Below are 17,592 nucleotides of genomic sequence, written 5' to 3'. Positions count from 1 at the left end.
AGTTTTTTTTCCTTTTTACTATAAAACAAGAAAAAAATATATTTTTTGGTGACATTCAATTTTCCTAATAATCTAATTAATGATTATTAATTATTCAAAATTAATAAATTACAATATTCATTACTGTACAATATTATTAATTTATCAAAATATATATATATATATATATATATATATATATATAAATTATTTTATAATATAAATTTCTAATTGGCATAAAGATTATACAAATGGCAAGAATTCTTTAATGAAGCTGTGTGTGTGTTTTAAAAATAAAAATAAAAACTGAAAAATAAATTTGTTTGATATAAAAATACTTTTATGTACAATTTTCGATGGCTTTGTATCTAAATAATTGATACTCTTTTTTTTTTCTTTAATATTATGTACCTCAAGGTAGTCAGATGAAATTGGGCAGTTAGTTGAATTAAAGTACAATTAAAAATGGTGAAAAAAAAATTGCATAGTAATAAATTAAATATTATTCAGAGATAAAAGATGGAAGCTATAAATGATCCCTAGTAGCACAGTCCATTGGCAAGACAACATTCTTCAAAAGGCATTCATAAACTCTTCTGATTATCTTATGAAAGAACTGCAGACTGTGTCTGCTTCGTCATTTAGATCACATGGATCTTGCGACAGAATGTTACATCAGGGTCTCTAACTCTAAATTTTGCTGTAGATTTGATGAAGAAGCTGGTGAGAAAATTAGCAGATCTTCAACAGAAATAAGGAAGACATCGTTTCATCAACATATGGAAGAAGTCAATACTGCTGGTTTCTTTGATGCCAATCTGCTGCAAAATTTGGAGTTGGATCATGGAATAATAATCTGTCGTAAGATCCATATGTAAATGTGGAAGCAGACACCTATGGCACTGCTGTAGAGTCAGACACTCTGTACCAGATCATTGTGCAAGACTCAGCAGACTTTTAAGACCCGGCTACTAGGGTATATTTAATAAACTAAACACAAGGAAATTTTGTAACGTTTTTTGTAGATAAAAGAAGTATTAGTCTTTTAAAAAGGTCGATAAAATGAAGATAATACTACTTTTCATCAGACCACCTTAATTTAGGAACAAGAAAAAAAAGTCCAAAAGCACATTTAGCTTCTCCATCGCAATATAAAACTTAATATTCTAAACTAAAGTTGATAATTCATGTGGACTATTTGTATTAGCAGCACTACTGAGATCCAGTGTAGCTGTTGGTAAACCCGGACTACAACTTCCACTTGCTTCACGTTGAAGATGAGATCGATTAAGTGATTTATTAATAGGACTTGTAGGTGAATGATCTTCAGCTGGAGTTGCAGGTGGACTTGTTAGTACCCTGTGTATATCGCTTGAATGATTATGAACAGCTGGACTTGCTGATAGTGTCCTTAATGCCGGTGACATCATTCTATTTTGTTCATGATGATGAGGTTGATATTTATTTTGTGAATATTGACCACGTAGATGATTATATGAATGAGGAAGTGTTGAATTTCCCATTTTTGAACAATTATTTTGTAATAATGTTGATGGGATTCGATTTGTACTATTTGTTTGTTGTAATTGTTGTTGCTGTTGTTGCATTTGTTGACGTTGAAATTGTATCGCTGCTTCACATTGTGCTTTTGCCAGTTCTTTTACAGCATTTGTTTTTTCCTAAAAGATAACCAAAAAAAATTATTATTTATTTATTTATTTTTAATAAGCCTAGAGTATAAAATAAAAATAGTTGCGGTTTTTTCTTTAAATTAATTAATAAATAAATAATTTTTAGATAATCTTAAAAATAAATAAATCTATTAAACAAAATTATAACCTCATTTTAAATATAAACAATGCAATTGTTATTAAATTTAATAAATAAAAATAATTAAGTTCAATATATTTTTGTTAGGTTATAAATAAAAATTGCAATATTCGGAGCAAAAAAAATTTTAACCTTATTTTAATTAAAAAATGAAATTCTAAGAGAAATCCTAGATTTGTCTAATCATTGGTCAAATGTCATAGATAAAATATGATTAAATTATTGATCAACTGTTGAAAATAAACAAATAAAAATAATTTTGTTCTCCATCATATTATATTCAATAAAATTAATCAACTTTTTTAATACTAAAAAAAAACCAACAAAAAGAGGTTATAAATAAATTTAAAAAAATAAAATATAAAAATAAAATAAAAAATCATACTTTTTGCCATACAAAAACATTGTGTACCATAGCACAACCGCAAAAAATGATACCAAGGCCAATAAAGACTGATATAATGATCGCTGGTGTTGAATGAAACTGAATGAAAGTATAAAGTATCATACCTGGAACAGAAAAAATTAATTATCATCAACATATAACTATTATTATATTACATCTAGATATATTAAATATTAAATTTATTTTTAGAAATAATCATTTATTTTTACCAGTGAGAAAAACAGGAATGCTGACGAAGAATCCTCCTATTGCGCACATTCTGCTTACCGATGATTTTTGTAAGTACATACTGGTTCTAAAATAACACATTTTTTTTATCAATACAATGTGAATTAAACTAAACAATAAAACAAAACATAACATAAAATAACAATTAATTAATTAGATAATTCAAAATGGTAACGATGATTGTGATAATTAAATAAATCCGTTAGTTTAATAGAGAATGCAATAAACAATAAATGTAATGCTAATGAAAAACAGGGTAAAAATTAAATCACAAGAATGAAACTTGCTTAAGAAACAACTGGAGATGTTAAGGTAGAAAGGTCGTTGTACCTCGAAGGGCAGTAGCAATAGCATCGTGGGAATTTCTAGCGGTAGCTCATATAAACGTGAAATAACTCATGTGTCGGCAACGTCACATGGACATTTTTCAACTTCAAATGATTTAACTTGATAATAATTTCATACTTTTCATCATCTAATTACCACAATTAAAATTATCTAATAATCTAACCTATATTTTAAAGCCTTATTAATAAACTAATAGGTCAGTCCAGCACATTCGTGCGTATTTTGTATACATGAATAACAAAAAAAAAAATGTGGCTCTGGTTTGGCTTATGCTGTTGGACCTATGTAATTGTTTTAATAAATAAACACATATATGCCTTGTAAAAATCTCATGTTCATACTTAACCTTGAACAATACGCACGAACTTCTAGACTGACCTGATATGTATAAAAAATAATTACCGGCTTTGATTGTATGACGACTTGACGAGTTTCATAGCAAAGAGGAATTGAATAGCACATACAAGTAGACAGCACAAATTCAAAGACATTGCTAAAGCACAAAGTGCTAGTGTAATTTCATAAACAATGGTATATTCCTCTGGACTGATGAGACTCGTTGGTGATACAGAGACTGGAGATATTTTAAGCAAAAAAATATGAGATAACATTGCTAGAAGTAGTGAAACTAAACAAAGAAGACCAAGGAATGTTAGCATTTCTTTGACACCAGTTTCCGGATTTTTTGGGTTTCTTCTTAAACAAAACGACGTCCATGATGTATCTTGAGTAGGTACCGGAAGACCGGGAGTATTAGTAGACGTCCTAGTGGGTTGGGTTGGTTGTGAAACAGGTGCATGAATTGTAGCGACAGGTGCTGGGGATGGAGTAGTTCGGCTTGGCAACCGAGATAGTCTCGAAATGTCCAGACCTCCATTAGCTTGGATGGTACGTTCATTCATCACCTGTGTATTAGTTTGGTGTGATGCTGATGTTTGGTGATGATGATGATATAGATGATGATGTAGTGAATTATTATGATGATTATTATTATGATGATGAATAATTTCATTTCCTACTGGACTAGCACTATCAATTGAATGTTTTGATGCTGATAATGCTGATAAATTCAATGAATGTGTATGATTGAGTTTTGATGCCAAATTATTGACACTCAATTGTGAATGATTCAATGGATGCCGATGAACAGATCCAATCTTTTGTGACGATAAAACTGAATCATATATTGTTGAATCGTTAATTCTTGGTACTCTAGCACTTGTGGTTGAACCTGAACCAAAATGATGATGTAAAGTACCAGATATTTGAGTTGGATATTCATGATGATGATTTCTGGAGCCCGCTGACGACGGTTGCCCCGTCGGAATGTGCTTTAGCATCTGTATCAGCACAAATTAATAACTTTTGTCCATTTAGTTCACATCATATTTTTCTTTTTACTTTCATCAATTATTTTTAATTTATTATCCAATCGATTTTTTATCATCAATCAACTAATCTCCACTTATTTTCCATGTTCTTCTGTTTTAATTATGATTATTAATCACTGTTAATACCATCTTTTAATCGTTTCTACTTCCTTTTCCTCCGATTAATCCTTTTTAACAACCGGAAGAATAATTTAATGCTAATTCCCATAAACTCTCCCACCATAATCACCTTTTGCTTCCTGAAAAATAATTTAAAATCAATTAATTCATCATTTTATTATGTTAAAATAGATATTTTAAGAATTAGAATATACTAAGGAACTACCAAGTATTGGAAATAAATTTTAAAAATAAACCTGTTTATCAGAATGTGACTTTAAATATTAACATATCATATTACTATTTTTATATTTGTTTCTATTTTTAACTATTTAATATTAATCTATTCATTACTACCAACTCATTCTCATATTGAAAAAATTTAAAGCTGATAGCTTTAAATATTTAATAATCATAACATCTTTGTTTAGATGGAGATTTGTTTGTTCTTTTTACAATCAAATTGAAATAAAAATATGTAAGACGGGAAAAAGCATGTGGTAGTCGACCTCGTGTCAGTACGCGTGGCAGCGTTGACTTTGAATGAATTTTTTTTTCTTTGATCAAACAGGTTTTCAATAGCAAAAAATAAAATAAAATTGAAGAAAAAGAGGATTAAAAAAAAAAATGTTAAAGTAAAGAGGAAGAAGTAATATGCCCATCCTTATCAATTGATACAAATTCGTCAACAATTGTTTACCTTTATCAACCATCAACATGATAATTTTGTCAAACTCATCAATTAACTTTCCCAATAGACAAATTTATGATAACAATGTTTTGTTGTTGATTAAATACTCTAGAGTAATTAAAGCATTAAAATATATAAGAAAGTATATTATCAAAAATTCTAAATTAATCTAGAATTTTTTGAAAAATAAATTCCTTTTAAATATTTTGACAAAGATTGACATGGAGTACTCTAACAAAACATTGTTATCTTTATCAAAGAATTGTAATAAGTTTGCAAAGTTTTACATAGGCAAAGTCGCAAGTACAAGCTAGTTAATCAATAAAATATACACTGTGCCTAAAAGACTTTGACGACAAAAAAAAAGGAAGCAATAAGAAAAGCATTCCTTATAATTTTTGAATAGAAAGAAAAAAAGGGAAATGAAAGAAAACAAATCAGTGTCCCCAGAGTTATTTGAAAAACCATTGATTCTCAGTGAATCACAGTAGACAAAAAGTTGTTTCGTAAAAATGTTGAACAAAAAAGGTAGTACTTGATGATATATTTTTCACGTTAAAGTCAATAGTGAAGGCGTTACCAATTGATTACGATTGGATTTGAAGATATTCCCTTAGTTTTGAGTTCCCAAACAGCATAGTCTAGAAAAGGGAAGGGCAAAGAGTGAGACAGAAAAAATAAACTAGAAAGAGAAAGATTAAAAGTATGCTTACCTCGTGCCACATTCCGTTGGGTTTCAACGGATCCCAGACCGGAACAGATGAGAAAAATACAGTCTAGTCAACTTTAATTTTAATTTATCAGTCAAATCACTTTTATTATCAGTTAGATAATCACTATTCTAAGAATAGTATGTCATTAATATGCTTTCTAATCACTATTAATGCCACATAATGACAATTATTTATTATTTTAACATTTATTTGGCGCGTCTTACCGCCATATCCATCTCACATTCCATCAAAAAACTGCAACCAGAGGTCATAAACTAGTTAAAATAATCTTTAACACTCGATACCACTGCTTTCAAAAATACCCACTCATTTACACTGGTAATTATTCAATCACACCAATCACAATTGTTGATAATGTTGATGGTTAAATAATTATTTCCCTTTGGGTTTATTAACTTGGAGCTGGATCTGATGTATTCCAAACTACGTGCAACCGCCAACGACCGATCCAACACCGTAAAACATCTTCCAACGGTCATGAGACGTGCGATTTGAGCCATCCCTACCACTTATTTTTCTCCATACTCCTCGACATCAACTCGACAACTCAAGAGTGGGGAGTGATGTTTTGAAGGTAATTTTTAAATATCTATTCGATTCTGTAGGGCTAGATGAATTAAATTGCTCCGAAGATTGGAATGTGCTCCAAAATGTGAAGACTGGATGTTATTGGAGTTATGATGGAGATTATTGATGTCGTGTAATGGAAAATTGATTGATGATTTAGTCGATCAATCGATATAACAGAGTTATCTGTAAAATACAAGTTTGTTATTTTTTAATCATAGCTATGTGAATGGTAGATGGAAAGTAAATGTGACAGTTTAGAAACAATTTCTGAATTAACTCATATTTCTAACTAAAAAAAAATGAATTTTATTATTTAAAAATATACTGGAAGTCTTAGCAATGTAAAATAAAATTAATAAATAATTATTAACATTATTTAAGGCTATAAAAAAATTTATTTTGAAGTTGCAAATTATTTTATGGTGTTAAAAAAGTATTTTGAAAATAAAAGGTTAGGTTTAGTAATTTAATTTAATTTAATAACTAGTTTTGTTGGATGAAAACGTCTTATTTAGGTTATGAAAATCATAAAAAATTTGATTTTTATTCAAAATTTAATTCACAACTGGGACATTTACACTCTAGATACTTTTACACAATAGGTTATGTTGTTTTTAACTATTTACATTGTTTAAATAGCCGCTGTAATTTTTCTTCACATCATAAAATTAATATAAGATTAATTTAATTTATTTAAAGCTTCTAAAAATCTACTTTTATTTATTTTCTTTCATTTACATAATTCCTTTGTTGTCACTTGTTGATTGTTAGGCACTTTGTTTAGAAAAATTTTTAATTTTTCTCAATAAATATCAACTTCTAACGGTCAGTTTTATTTTACTCATATTCAACAATGCATTTGTTTAATTAACAATACTAATAAATATTTAATTCACTAAATAACCTCTTTTATAAATTAAATAAACACAATACTATTGTTTACATAAATACGTTTAGCGTCATTGTTTATTCATTTTTTTTGTTCGTTGAATTGCGTTTTGATAGAAAATCACAGTAACGACACCTGGTGGGTGTTATAAGCATCTTTGTCTTCGAAATAGTCGGTAATTTTTTGAAGGTCGATAATTTTAACCTCCCTAGGGACCCCAGAGAGGTTAGGAAAGAACAAAGCTGAAACAAAAGACGTTGTAAAAAACTAAATAATTAATTTATCACGATTATAAAATTAATGAGACATTAAATACTCATTTTATATTATAAATAATTAGGTTATGATATTATTCATTGAGTAATTATATATTTTTAATCAATTACAAAAAAATAGTAAGCTGCTAGGAATATGGAAAGTGGATCATTTGTATGTGGTTATACAAAATGAAGTAGTTTCTTCTCACATTGATGTACCAACACTGTATTTAAATTATCTTTGAAAGTTAATAATCAGAAAAACAATGGCATTATTGTCAAATAAAGGTAATTATTATATTAAATATGTTTTCTACAAATAACTTAATAACTAATTAGAATTAATTATTAAACAATACATCAGTCAAGTAATTTTTAAGTATTTTGCGTACTAAATACCGGGTTACATTTCTATTTCACAATTCCCATCGTTCATAACCTTATAAAATCAAGAAATAACTAAAATTGGAACAATATGGCGGACAATAAATTTTGTGTAACTGCGTGTGTGCGTCCCTCTTACGTATTTGATAACCGATAAATTATTTAATAATCATTTTCCACATTATTTAATAAATAATTATTAATATTACAATTGAGGTTATTATTTTGAAAGTGAAAAAGAGTAAATTAACCTCAAATAAAATCAAAAACTCATCAAGTTCTATTTGATTGTTTCGTATTTAACGTATGATTGGTACTCGTAATGGTGTGGAAGGTGTGCTCTGGCAATGTCAATCAATGATTCATTAAAAAGACAGACCATAAAGTTGTGCAAATAAATAATCAACTAAATACAGGTAAGTTTTTTTACATTTAATAACATAAGATAATTTTTTTTTATCATTCACAAAGACGATTAATGTTGAAAACTTAATCAGCAGGTAGAAAAAAAAACAAAGCTCGTATGAAAATAAATTCCAAGATTTGTTGATATGAAATCGAGAGGATGAAGGTAACAGTGTGCTTTGACAACATCAGGGTGGTAGTACCTTGTGGAGATGGGAGTCTACTGGTGAGGGATTTGATGCGTGAAGCAATAATACGTTATAGAAAAGCAACTGGAAAAACAGAACCAGGTCCAGTGATCAACAGTTTATCATCACTAACTGGAGGTGGTTTATTGGATCCTGATGATCGACTGTGTGATGTTGCTGATGACAGAGAGCAAATAATAGCACATATAAATAACTCCGAAGTAATACATATTGGTGGTGATGGTGCTAGTTCTGTTGGAACTAATAGTCCTGATTATTTCCAACCAGATGACAAAGATAATCGATATGGAATTGATACTCAAAATAAAATCAATAATAATATCAAAAGAGAAAGTGTTAAGAGACTTTCTATGCACGCATTATCAACACGCGAACTCGTAGGGCCATCATTACCGACATATTCAGCACTTTCGTTGCCTCGAGAGTCAAGAAGACGCGAACCACTAGGTCAAGATGCTAAAGCAACGTATGAATTAACATCTAAACATCCAGATCTTTGTGATCAAAATGATATCCAACATATTATCATCAAGAATGAACCTGGACCACTTGGTTTACATGTTGTACCTTGCTATGATTTATTAGGTAATGACCAAGGCTTGAGAGTCGAAGGAATAGAACCTAATGGACGTATTGCTAAAGATGGACAGATTGATCTTCATGATAAAATTATCCGAATAAATGGCCATAATTTGCTCAAAATTCCTTTCACTAAAGTTCAAGAGATCTTTAGGACATGTATGAATGAACCTTGCTTAAAGATATCTATAATAAAGCATAAAAAATTATCGAAAAAATCAACTAAAGCTTCTGATGACAAACTAGATCAACCAGAAGACAATATAAAGAAGCTTCAATGTGCGAATTATAATCTACTACAGAATGCTAACACTAGAAAAATAGGACGAATGATTGAAATAGAATTGACAAAAGGAACTAATGGTCTAGGCTTTAGTGTTACAACTAGAGATAATCCAGCTGGTGGTCATTGTCCGATTTATATAAAAAATATCCTACCCAAAGGTGCTGCAGTGGAGGACGGGAGATTGAAATCTGGAGATCGATTATTAGAAGTAAATAAAATCGAAATGACTGGCAAGAGTCAAGCAGAAGTGGTATCTTTACTACGTTCTATTCCACCTGGTGGTAAAGTTAGGATGATTGTATCCCGACAAGAAGAAGTATCCACTAGTTCTTTGGAGACACCAAGTATTCCTGTGACAGCTACCAACACTTCTCATGTGTCTGAAGCTAATTCATGGTCTAGCCCAAGTGTATCACCGGTAAAAGCATCGGAAGAGTTTGATAATGGAAAGAATTATGATAAAAATTATAAACAACTTGGTGATGATGTGATGTTATCACCAAGAAAGAATAGAATTATATTAACATTTGATATTCCAGTTCATGATTCAGAAAAAGCTGGTTTAGGAGTTAGTGTGAAAGGTAAAACAACGAGTGCTGATGAGAATACTAATATGGATCTTGGGATATTTATTAAAAGTGTTATTCATGGTGGAGCTGCTTCTAGAGATGGAAGATTAAAGACAAATGATCAACTGCTCAATGTTAATGGTGTTTCCTTGCTTGGATTATCTAATTCAGATGCTATGGAGACATTAAGACGTGCGATGCTCAATACAAATAGTGTAGTTAGTGGTGTTATTACACTAACAATTGCCAGAAGAGTATCAGCTTATGATAGTGATAAAAATAACCGTAATGATGGGATAGCATCATGTAAATTAGAATCTGCCAATAGTATTTTTATATCTGATAATAAATCTGATGGTTCCGGTGTATCAAGAGTGATGGAGAAAAATAATTTAAATAATCAAGAATCCCTTGATGATAGTTTGCTATCATCAACATCAGTATCACCATGGAATCCAGTTATTGAACGACTTACTGAGCAATACAACAAAAATAGTATACGTAATGAAAGTTATTGTTTGGCTACCAATAAAACTTGGATTGATTCAGTAAGTAATGCTAAAAAAATAATGAATCGTGATAATGATTTAGTACTGCTTGAAGAATCAATACCTGATAATGTTCATGATGTTAAGAAGAATGTTGATGATAAAGAGAGCCAATATTCTGGTGATCCAAGTTATGATTCTCAATTATCATTAGAAGAATTTTCATCTGGTAATCAATTCTCTCGTGATGCTTTAGGTAGACAGAGTATGTCGGAGAAACGACATGCAGCTTTGGATGCCAAAAATACTGACACTTATAAGAGGAATAAAAAATTAAGAGAAGGTAGAGAAAATAAAAGTCATGGTAATAAAACAGAGACTGAAGAATCAAAGTCTAATATTAGTAAAGATGAGGAACAAGTAACGAAAAAATGTGGTGAAAGTCAATTTGAAGTTACTAGAAGACGATTTGAAAAGAAATCTGATTCAGGACATTCTGATTATGTTTATACAATACCAGGTTGTAATAATAAAATATCACCTAAAAAACATTGGCTTGTTGATGATAATCCGGTTGATGTTGGTAATAATAATCAATGTAAAGATGAACCTGAAGGTTTTTCACATAGTCGTGGTGATGTTAAACAAGCATCCTTAAACTCAGCACTTGATAAAAGATCACGAAAGAAGGGTTTGAAATCAATGCTAAGACTTGGTAAAAACCGAAAGTCATTGAACTTTGGAGATAATCTTGATGCACGACATGAAAGCAGTAACTACTGTAGTGGAACTATTAATTATATTGCATAATAATAATTTAAATTGCTAAAAAAAAAAAAAAAAGAATAATAATCAGTGAGTTATCTAATTATAAACAATAATCATCATTTAATCTATTCCAAAAGATGCATTTAAATAATAACCTATCATTTTTGTCTGATAAAATTAAATTAATTCTTTAAATAATTATTATTAAAGTTTGTAAATATTGACAATTGTTTATAAATTGACAGCTCATTGTTAATAAGATACTTAACAGATTATTAATTATTTATAATTAATAATAAATATCAAAAATATGAGTATGGTAATAACCTAGAAAGCAAAAGACCATAATATTTTTTTATTATTTTTGGACTATAAAATAAATAAATGAGTAATTAAATTAAATAAATAAATAAAAATTAATTTGAAGAGTATAATATGTAATTTTTTGAAACAAAAAAAGAAGTATAGAACTAGATAAATGTTTATATATATATTTAATTTAGAGGTTATTTTTATCATTAGCTTTAATACCATTATGATGATTACAATAACTATTGTTTATGATAATTAATTATTAGTTTTTTTTTTTTAAATGATAGAAAAAACATCGTTCGATATTAATGACAGAAAATTATTCCAAAGTGCCTTTGATGATGAAATAAAAAAAAAACAAGTAATGCAATAATGAAATATCAATCAATGTTTGATAGACCTAGAAAATTTATGATTTGAATATTTTAATGTAAATATTTTTTTTTACCTTCTCTTATGATTAAGTTCGATCAATTAATCAATGTATTAATTAATCCATGTATCTAAAGATTAATAAATAATTTGTAGCATCATTTAAAGCGTTATTTATTTTTATAAGAAAACATTTCCGATAATCTTGGAGTAATATTAATTAGTAATTGATTAAATATTTTATTTTCTAGTCCTTCAATCAGTCCAGTGGAATCTCTTATTAATTCCTAAACGATTCAAAAGTAAACCAAACATCACCAAACCTAGAAAACCTCATTATACTAGAGCAGTATTTGGCAAGTTTGTTCAAACTTATTACAAACCTAAAGTAGAACCACGACCTATTTGGGAAGCTTGTGGTAATATCCAGGAAAAAATGGCGGTTAAAACAAAAGAACATCATCCTTATCATGATATTATTGCTCGTGAGGTATTTAATTGGTTCAAAAGTTCACGAATGATTGCTTTTGTTCATAAAAACTCCATCAACGCCCTTGACTTGTTTGATGCTCAAGTACCATTATATCGAGCTAATATGCACGTCAAGTACTATGAATTAGATATGATGGAACGTGCTTTAGAGAATACTCCTTACGAACCAGTTTTGAAACTTTGTAAAGCTCCTTGGATGGTTATTTTTGGTCCTGATGGTGGTGATGTCAAGGTGTTGACTAAAGTTCTCAAGTCAACACCACAATTGATTCTCATTGGTAAGTCCAAGTAGTTGGGATTGATTTAAAATGTTTATTTAATTAAAAATATCTGTTTTTTATAGCTGGAATTTATGATGGAGTGTTTTTAAATGTTAATGACTTTGTGAAGTATGGGCAAATGAGTATTGATGAAGCTAGAGCTTCGTTAGTTCAGACGTTGCAAACTGGAGGTGGTAATAACTTGAATCGAATGCTTAATTATCATCCATCTACTCTAGTGTCGCGGTTAGAAGCATTGAATAAGAAAAAAGATGGATAATAAATGTAATTATTTGGTATTAAATTTTATTTATAATAAAATCTTTAATTGTTAGATATAAAAATGGGTTCTATGCTCATGTTATTTTTTTTATGGTTATTAAATTAATTACCTATGATTTATTTATTAAGAATCATTTTGTTCTGGTGGTAAATGATGATCAGTAGCATAAATAGTTGACAAAAAGATCAAAAAAATTGGAAAACTGAAATGTTTTGATTCTTTTTGGAGAAATGTACTTACAGCTGGGTCCTATGAAGCTTCTATCACCTGGTAATCGATGAAAATAGGATTGATTGATGATTGAAGATGATTCATATCCTTGAAGGTGTTTTTATACACACATGTAAAAACGTTGCAAATAATTTATAATGTTTTTAGATTAAAAATTAGCATCTATCAGTGCTAATAAGTTTGAAAATTCACCAATAGATTAATTATGTTGTTTTCTATAATCAATTATTTATCATGAACGGATTACTATAAATGTTTTTGAGGTTATAAAGGTTAACTCAGAGTCTTCCATATGAATAAATAAATAAACAAATATTATTAATAAGTAACAATGCTAATAACAACATTCATAATGTTTATAATTAAATATTATTAATTCAAATGCCATTGAACGATCATCGTCCCTCTGCCGGCAGCTCTCCTAACCTCATTTGAACTACAGTTGCGCCACTAATTACGCACAAAATTACATAAAAAATATTCCTTATAAGTCAATTTACTTTTAAATTTACTAAATAAATTAATATTAATTAAATAATCATTGAATTAATAATATTTAAACTATTTAATTACTTTTGAAAAATTCTTGATTCAAAACATCGGATCACTTTCGAGAAATGTGTAGCTAAATATTGAATTAAATAATCAACTAATCACGTAAAAATATTTATTTTAATAAAAAAATTGAATACAAAATCGTTAAATCAGCTGACAATGTTATACTTTAGATATTTTATTTGTCAATAAAATATTTTTTTGGTTAGGTTAAAAAGTTAGATCAATAGATAAAGCTTGTATCAACATTGGCACCATCGTCATAGCATTTTCGATCAAATTTGTTATATACAAGAATATCAGGCACAATAAAAAACAACATTGAAAACCTTCGCATGCGCTAAGAAGTGAAATATTCGAAATAATATCATTAAACTGCTTTATCTAATTCATAAGCATAAAATTCAAGTCTCCAAAGTTTCAAGTTTGTGTACACATTTTAGTGACGTTTAGCACGAAATAACAGCTTTCAAACCTAAAACACAGTGAATTAAATCCAGCAATTTACCAAAATCATGGCTGATATCAAACAAGAACTTAAATCCGAAGATGGAGACAACTATCCCATGGGCAATAATGCTGATCCAAAGAATATGCAGGAGTTGACACAATTCGTGAGTTGATTTTAGTGAGGTTAATTCCAACTCCAAACCATTTTTACACTATTTATTAACCTTATTTTAGGTCCAAACTCTTCTTCAAGGCATGCAGGATAAATTTCAGTCCATGTCAGACCAAATCATAGGGAGAAATATCCTTTTTATTTCATTGAATCATTATTTCTATATCTAGACATTTGTTATTTACTTTTTATTTGAGAATAACATCAACATTCAAACCAATTATTGCTAAGTACATTCCTTAATAATGCTTACTAGACGAAATGGGAAATAGAATAGATGATTTGGAGAAAAACATAGCAGATCTGATGACTCAAGCTGGTGTAGAGAATGCTGACAAATGAACAATCAATATCCAACAAAATATGAATATATCATATCTATTCTGAATTTAAATGTTTCCTTCTCTGCCATCGATATACTTTATTGGCTCTAACAAATAAAATAGAATCAATACGCATGGTTGTCACGAATATTTTTTAACTATACATAAATCAATCATTGTTTTGAATTATTATTTAAACTCAACAACAGATAAAGTCTACAAATATATCTATGTCGTGAAATGATTATTTATTAATTATTTACAGTAATAAATCTTGAACATTTTTATTTCAAATAGAAATGTTTATTTTTTATAATGATTTAAATTTTGATCTAACAGTTGATTCTTCAGTGGAATCAGTTTCTCCTGATTCACTTTCATCATCATCATCATCATCATCATCATCATCATCATCATCATCATCATCATCATCCTCTGAATTACTCGGATACTCTTCAACTTGAATTGATTCAGCGGAATTTGATAATTTATGCTTTAAAGAATCCTAGAAAAAAAAATAATTATAAATATTGAGTCAAGGTAATACAGTAATAGTTTAAACAATTAAATTATAAACAATTTTTCATCTTAAACACAATGTCTTTGATGTTTCAATATATTTAAAAATATTGAATAAAGACGCGAAAATGTCGGACATAACATAGTCATCATGTTCATCAAAGACTTGTGTTCATCTTGAGAGCAAAGACATTGTGGTAACATCATAACACTTTACATTCTGTGGTATTCAAATTGTAAAAGTGCTTGACTATTCTCTTGTTAACCCTAGATCAATTGATTACCATTTGTTTAATTAATTATAATCATCTAATTAATAATCAGAAGGATCTAAAGCTATCCAAGAATTAAGTACTTCACCTCACATCTTGAAATAAAATTAAAACATATCTCAACATACTAGAGACACAGCTTTCCGTGTATCCTTCTGAAAGCTGAATGGCGATGATGACAAACGACTAGTTAAATTCGATGACGAATATCCTCGACGAAATGATGTTCTTCCAACGGTATCAAGACGTGCTACGGTATCAGAAGCGCGTAAGCTTTCTCGAAATTCCTAAGAAAAAAAATTTAATCCAAGTCAACATGATTTTGTTTGTTGAGTAGTTACAACTAAAATGATTTAAAGAAAGCTAAACCACTAATTAAACACACACACTACTATTTATAGGTAAGTTATCATGCAGGTGTTAAATTACCCCATTCAATTCTCCTCTAACGATACGATAGTCCTGTCATATATATTCAATATTTTAATTACAAAATAATATTTGTCGAAATTACCCTGATGGATTCATGTCAACTGTTAACTGAGACTTGCAATTGGGTTAATAGTAAACTTGGCATTTATTTTAAGTCATTAAAGAGATTACTATGAACTTGGTAACTCTTTCATTAGCATGATTAAGTTTATTGGTAATTAACCGTTTTTTAACTGCCCCTAGGAAGCACGAGGTCTTGAATTTTGGGGTTATTTTACCTAAAATCAACTATGTTAAAAGGTGTTTTTTTGCAACCGTTGCTTCATATGTTCAAAAAAAAGGTTACATTACGGTTAACAGATAAGTTGCTTCAAATCCATCAGGGTAGAGTTATTTTCAATACCATGTCTCATAAGAAATTACCTGTAAATCTTTGATCTCATCTATTTCAGCAACATCTTGGTAAGCTTTGGTCAAATTCTCGACAGCTTTGGTGTGAAAACTCAGTCCAATGGTAATAAAATCAAGCAAAAGTGTCTTCAAATCACGCAATTTACGTCTCTCAAATGAATCAATATCTTCTTCTAAATTTTTAACCACTCTCGTCACTTCATCTGTTGCTTTCAAGAGCTCGGATTCAGCCTGAAACTGTCAACATTTATTTTACAGTAATTTTAAGTTGACAAAAATAAAAGAAAGTTTGATACATACAATTATCTGACGATCATGAGAATTTTTCTCACGAACTTTATCAAAATTTCGTTGACGTATGCGTTCTTTGTTGTGAGCATCAAAGGTACTTTTGACACTGTCTTTGGCATGTTTGCAAATCATTGAATACTGGGTTAAGGGTGATATTATTTTAGAATCAAGTCGCTTGACTTCAGCATCTCTTGAAAAATAAACATATCAATTAATTTTTATTGTCAAAGAAGCAATTAAAGATGTCGAATATGTTACCTGTAGTCTCCAATGACTGATAGAGTTTCAGCAAAGCTAAAGAGACCACGGCTTAGTGATTTATTAATTGTTTCAGACTTAGCATATTCTTCAACTGTCTTTGAAAGTGCATCATTCTTATCTCTCAGTCTGTAGGAAGTAATATTTACAATTAATTCATGTTAGACATTTTTTAAAAATAAATAAATCCATACTTACTCTGCAACTTCTTTTGTATAAGCAGCAAAACTATTGTGTAATTTATTGAAATGCTTCTCGACTTGTGTGATTCGTTCTTGAACAAATTTAACTTCTTGTTCACTAGTTGCAGGAAAATATTTTCATTATTGTAATTTTATTTAAAGCAAATATTTTTTTTTAGGTTAGAGAAAAAAATTATCTCGAAATAGGCAATTAAAATAGTCATAATCAACTATTAATTATGAAGATTAATAGCAAATTATTAAGCAAAGGGAAAAAAATAATGTTAATTCATATTTTAAAAACCCACCACATATTTGGTTGAGATCTAGACTTTAGCATAATTATTCAAAAACTAATTATTGTTACAATAAAACACAATGAGGTAAGAATAATTTAATGACTCAAATTCCTTAAAAACTGGCACATTTTTGTAAATGAAATTTGTTTGTTGTGTATTTTGTGGTTACCTTGGCAACGAGCAAGGGTTCAAAACAGAATATCACTTTACCGATAATTCATGTCAACTGTCGGTAATTATTATCAGCTGAAGCATAACTGTAGGCAACTATTACCGATCGATAGTTGTCATTCCAAGTATTTTCTTCTCTCGCCATTACACTTGTTATTTCCCCCTCCAACGTCAATTTTATTGTTCCAACGACGCGC

The 17,592-nt window shown here is 29.2% G+C and overlaps 4 protein-coding genes across 10 annotated transcripts; 2 read left to right on the top strand and 2 right to left on the bottom strand.

Moving 5' to 3' along the window:
• Window positions 1–220: 220 nt before the first annotated feature.
• LOC118063607 (uncharacterized) lies at window positions 221–13,261 on the bottom strand. Of its 4 annotated transcripts, XM_035077684.1 has the most exons (8): window positions 6,903–7,390; window positions 6,013–6,459; window positions 5,686–5,940; window positions 5,553–5,613; window positions 3,194–4,421; window positions 2,425–2,510; window positions 2,195–2,319; window positions 221–1,658 (listed from the first exon to the last, which is right to left on the bottom strand). In XM_035077684.1, the coding sequence occupies exons 5-8, from the start codon at window positions 4,129–4,131 to the stop codon at window positions 1,146–1,148; spliced, it is 1,662 nt and encodes a 553-aa protein (XP_034933575.1). In that variant the 5' UTR covers window positions 4,132–4,421; window positions 5,553–5,613; window positions 5,686–5,940; window positions 6,013–6,459; window positions 6,903–7,390; the 3' UTR covers window positions 221–1,145. The 4 variants fall into 4 exon arrangements, with proteins under 4 accessions (XP_034933575.1, XP_034933574.1, XP_034933573.1 ...); XM_035077683.1 differs by lacking the exon at window positions 6,903–7,390 and adding an exon at window positions 13,070–13,261 and having other exon boundaries at window positions 5,686–6,459; XM_035077682.1 differs by having other exon boundaries at window positions 5,686–6,459; window positions 7,015–7,390.
• On the top strand, window positions 7,591–12,890 carry baz (bazooka). Of its 3 annotated transcripts, XM_035096871.1 has the most exons (4): window positions 7,792–8,222; window positions 8,304–11,114; window positions 12,046–12,564; window positions 12,630–12,890. In XM_035096871.1, exons 2-4 carry the CDS (start codon window positions 8,372–8,374, stop codon window positions 12,824–12,826), a joined length of 3,459 nt encoding a protein of 1,152 aa, XP_034952762.1. In that variant the 5' UTR covers window positions 7,792–8,222; window positions 8,304–8,371; the 3' UTR covers window positions 12,827–12,890. The 3 variants fall into 3 exon arrangements, with proteins under 3 accessions (XP_034952760.1, XP_034952761.1, XP_034952762.1); XM_035096869.1 differs by lacking the exons at window positions 12,046–12,564; window positions 12,630–12,890 and adding an exon at window positions 7,591–7,710 and having other exon boundaries at window positions 8,141–8,222; window positions 8,304–11,185; XM_035096870.1 differs by lacking the exons at window positions 12,046–12,564; window positions 12,630–12,890 and having other exon boundaries at window positions 7,790–8,222; window positions 8,307–11,185.
• A 285-nt stretch (window positions 13,262–13,546) lies between the features above and the next one.
• Window positions 13,547–14,693, top strand: LOC118063648 (heat shock factor-binding protein 1). Its single transcript, XM_035077751.1, has 3 exons — window positions 13,547–14,229; window positions 14,300–14,366; window positions 14,491–14,693. Exons 1-3 carry the CDS (start codon window positions 14,131–14,133, stop codon window positions 14,577–14,579), a joined length of 255 nt encoding a protein of 84 aa, XP_034933642.1. The 5' UTR covers window positions 13,547–14,130; the 3' UTR covers window positions 14,580–14,693.
• A 92-nt stretch (window positions 14,694–14,785) lies between these two features.
• On the bottom strand, window positions 14,786–17,378 carry Fam92 (CBY1 interacting BAR domain containing protein Fam92). Of its 2 annotated transcripts, XM_035077727.1 has the most exons (8): window positions 17,234–17,378; window positions 16,942–17,043; window positions 16,744–16,872; window positions 16,495–16,675; window positions 16,207–16,431; window positions 15,781–15,813; window positions 15,480–15,638; window positions 14,786–15,065 (listed from the first exon to the last, which is right to left on the bottom strand). In XM_035077727.1, exons 1-8 carry the CDS (start codon window positions 17,263–17,265, stop codon window positions 14,871–14,873), a joined length of 1,056 nt encoding a protein of 351 aa, XP_034933618.1. In that variant the 5' UTR covers window positions 17,266–17,378; the 3' UTR covers window positions 14,786–14,870. The 2 variants fall into 2 exon arrangements, with proteins under 2 accessions (XP_034933618.1, XP_034933619.1); XM_035077728.1 differs by lacking the exon at window positions 15,781–15,813.
• Window positions 17,379–17,592: the final 214 nt, after the last annotated feature.

The sequence above is a fragment of the Chelonus insularis genome, unplaced genomic scaffold, assembly GCF_013357705.1.
Source record: "Chelonus insularis isolate UGA/USDA-ARS -01 unplaced genomic scaffold, ASM1335770v1 contig_146_pilon, whole genome shotgun sequence".
Classification (NCBI taxonomy): domain Eukaryota; kingdom Metazoa; phylum Arthropoda; class Insecta; order Hymenoptera; family Braconidae; genus Chelonus; species Chelonus insularis.
This window is presented reverse-complemented; position numbering and strand designations above follow the sequence as displayed.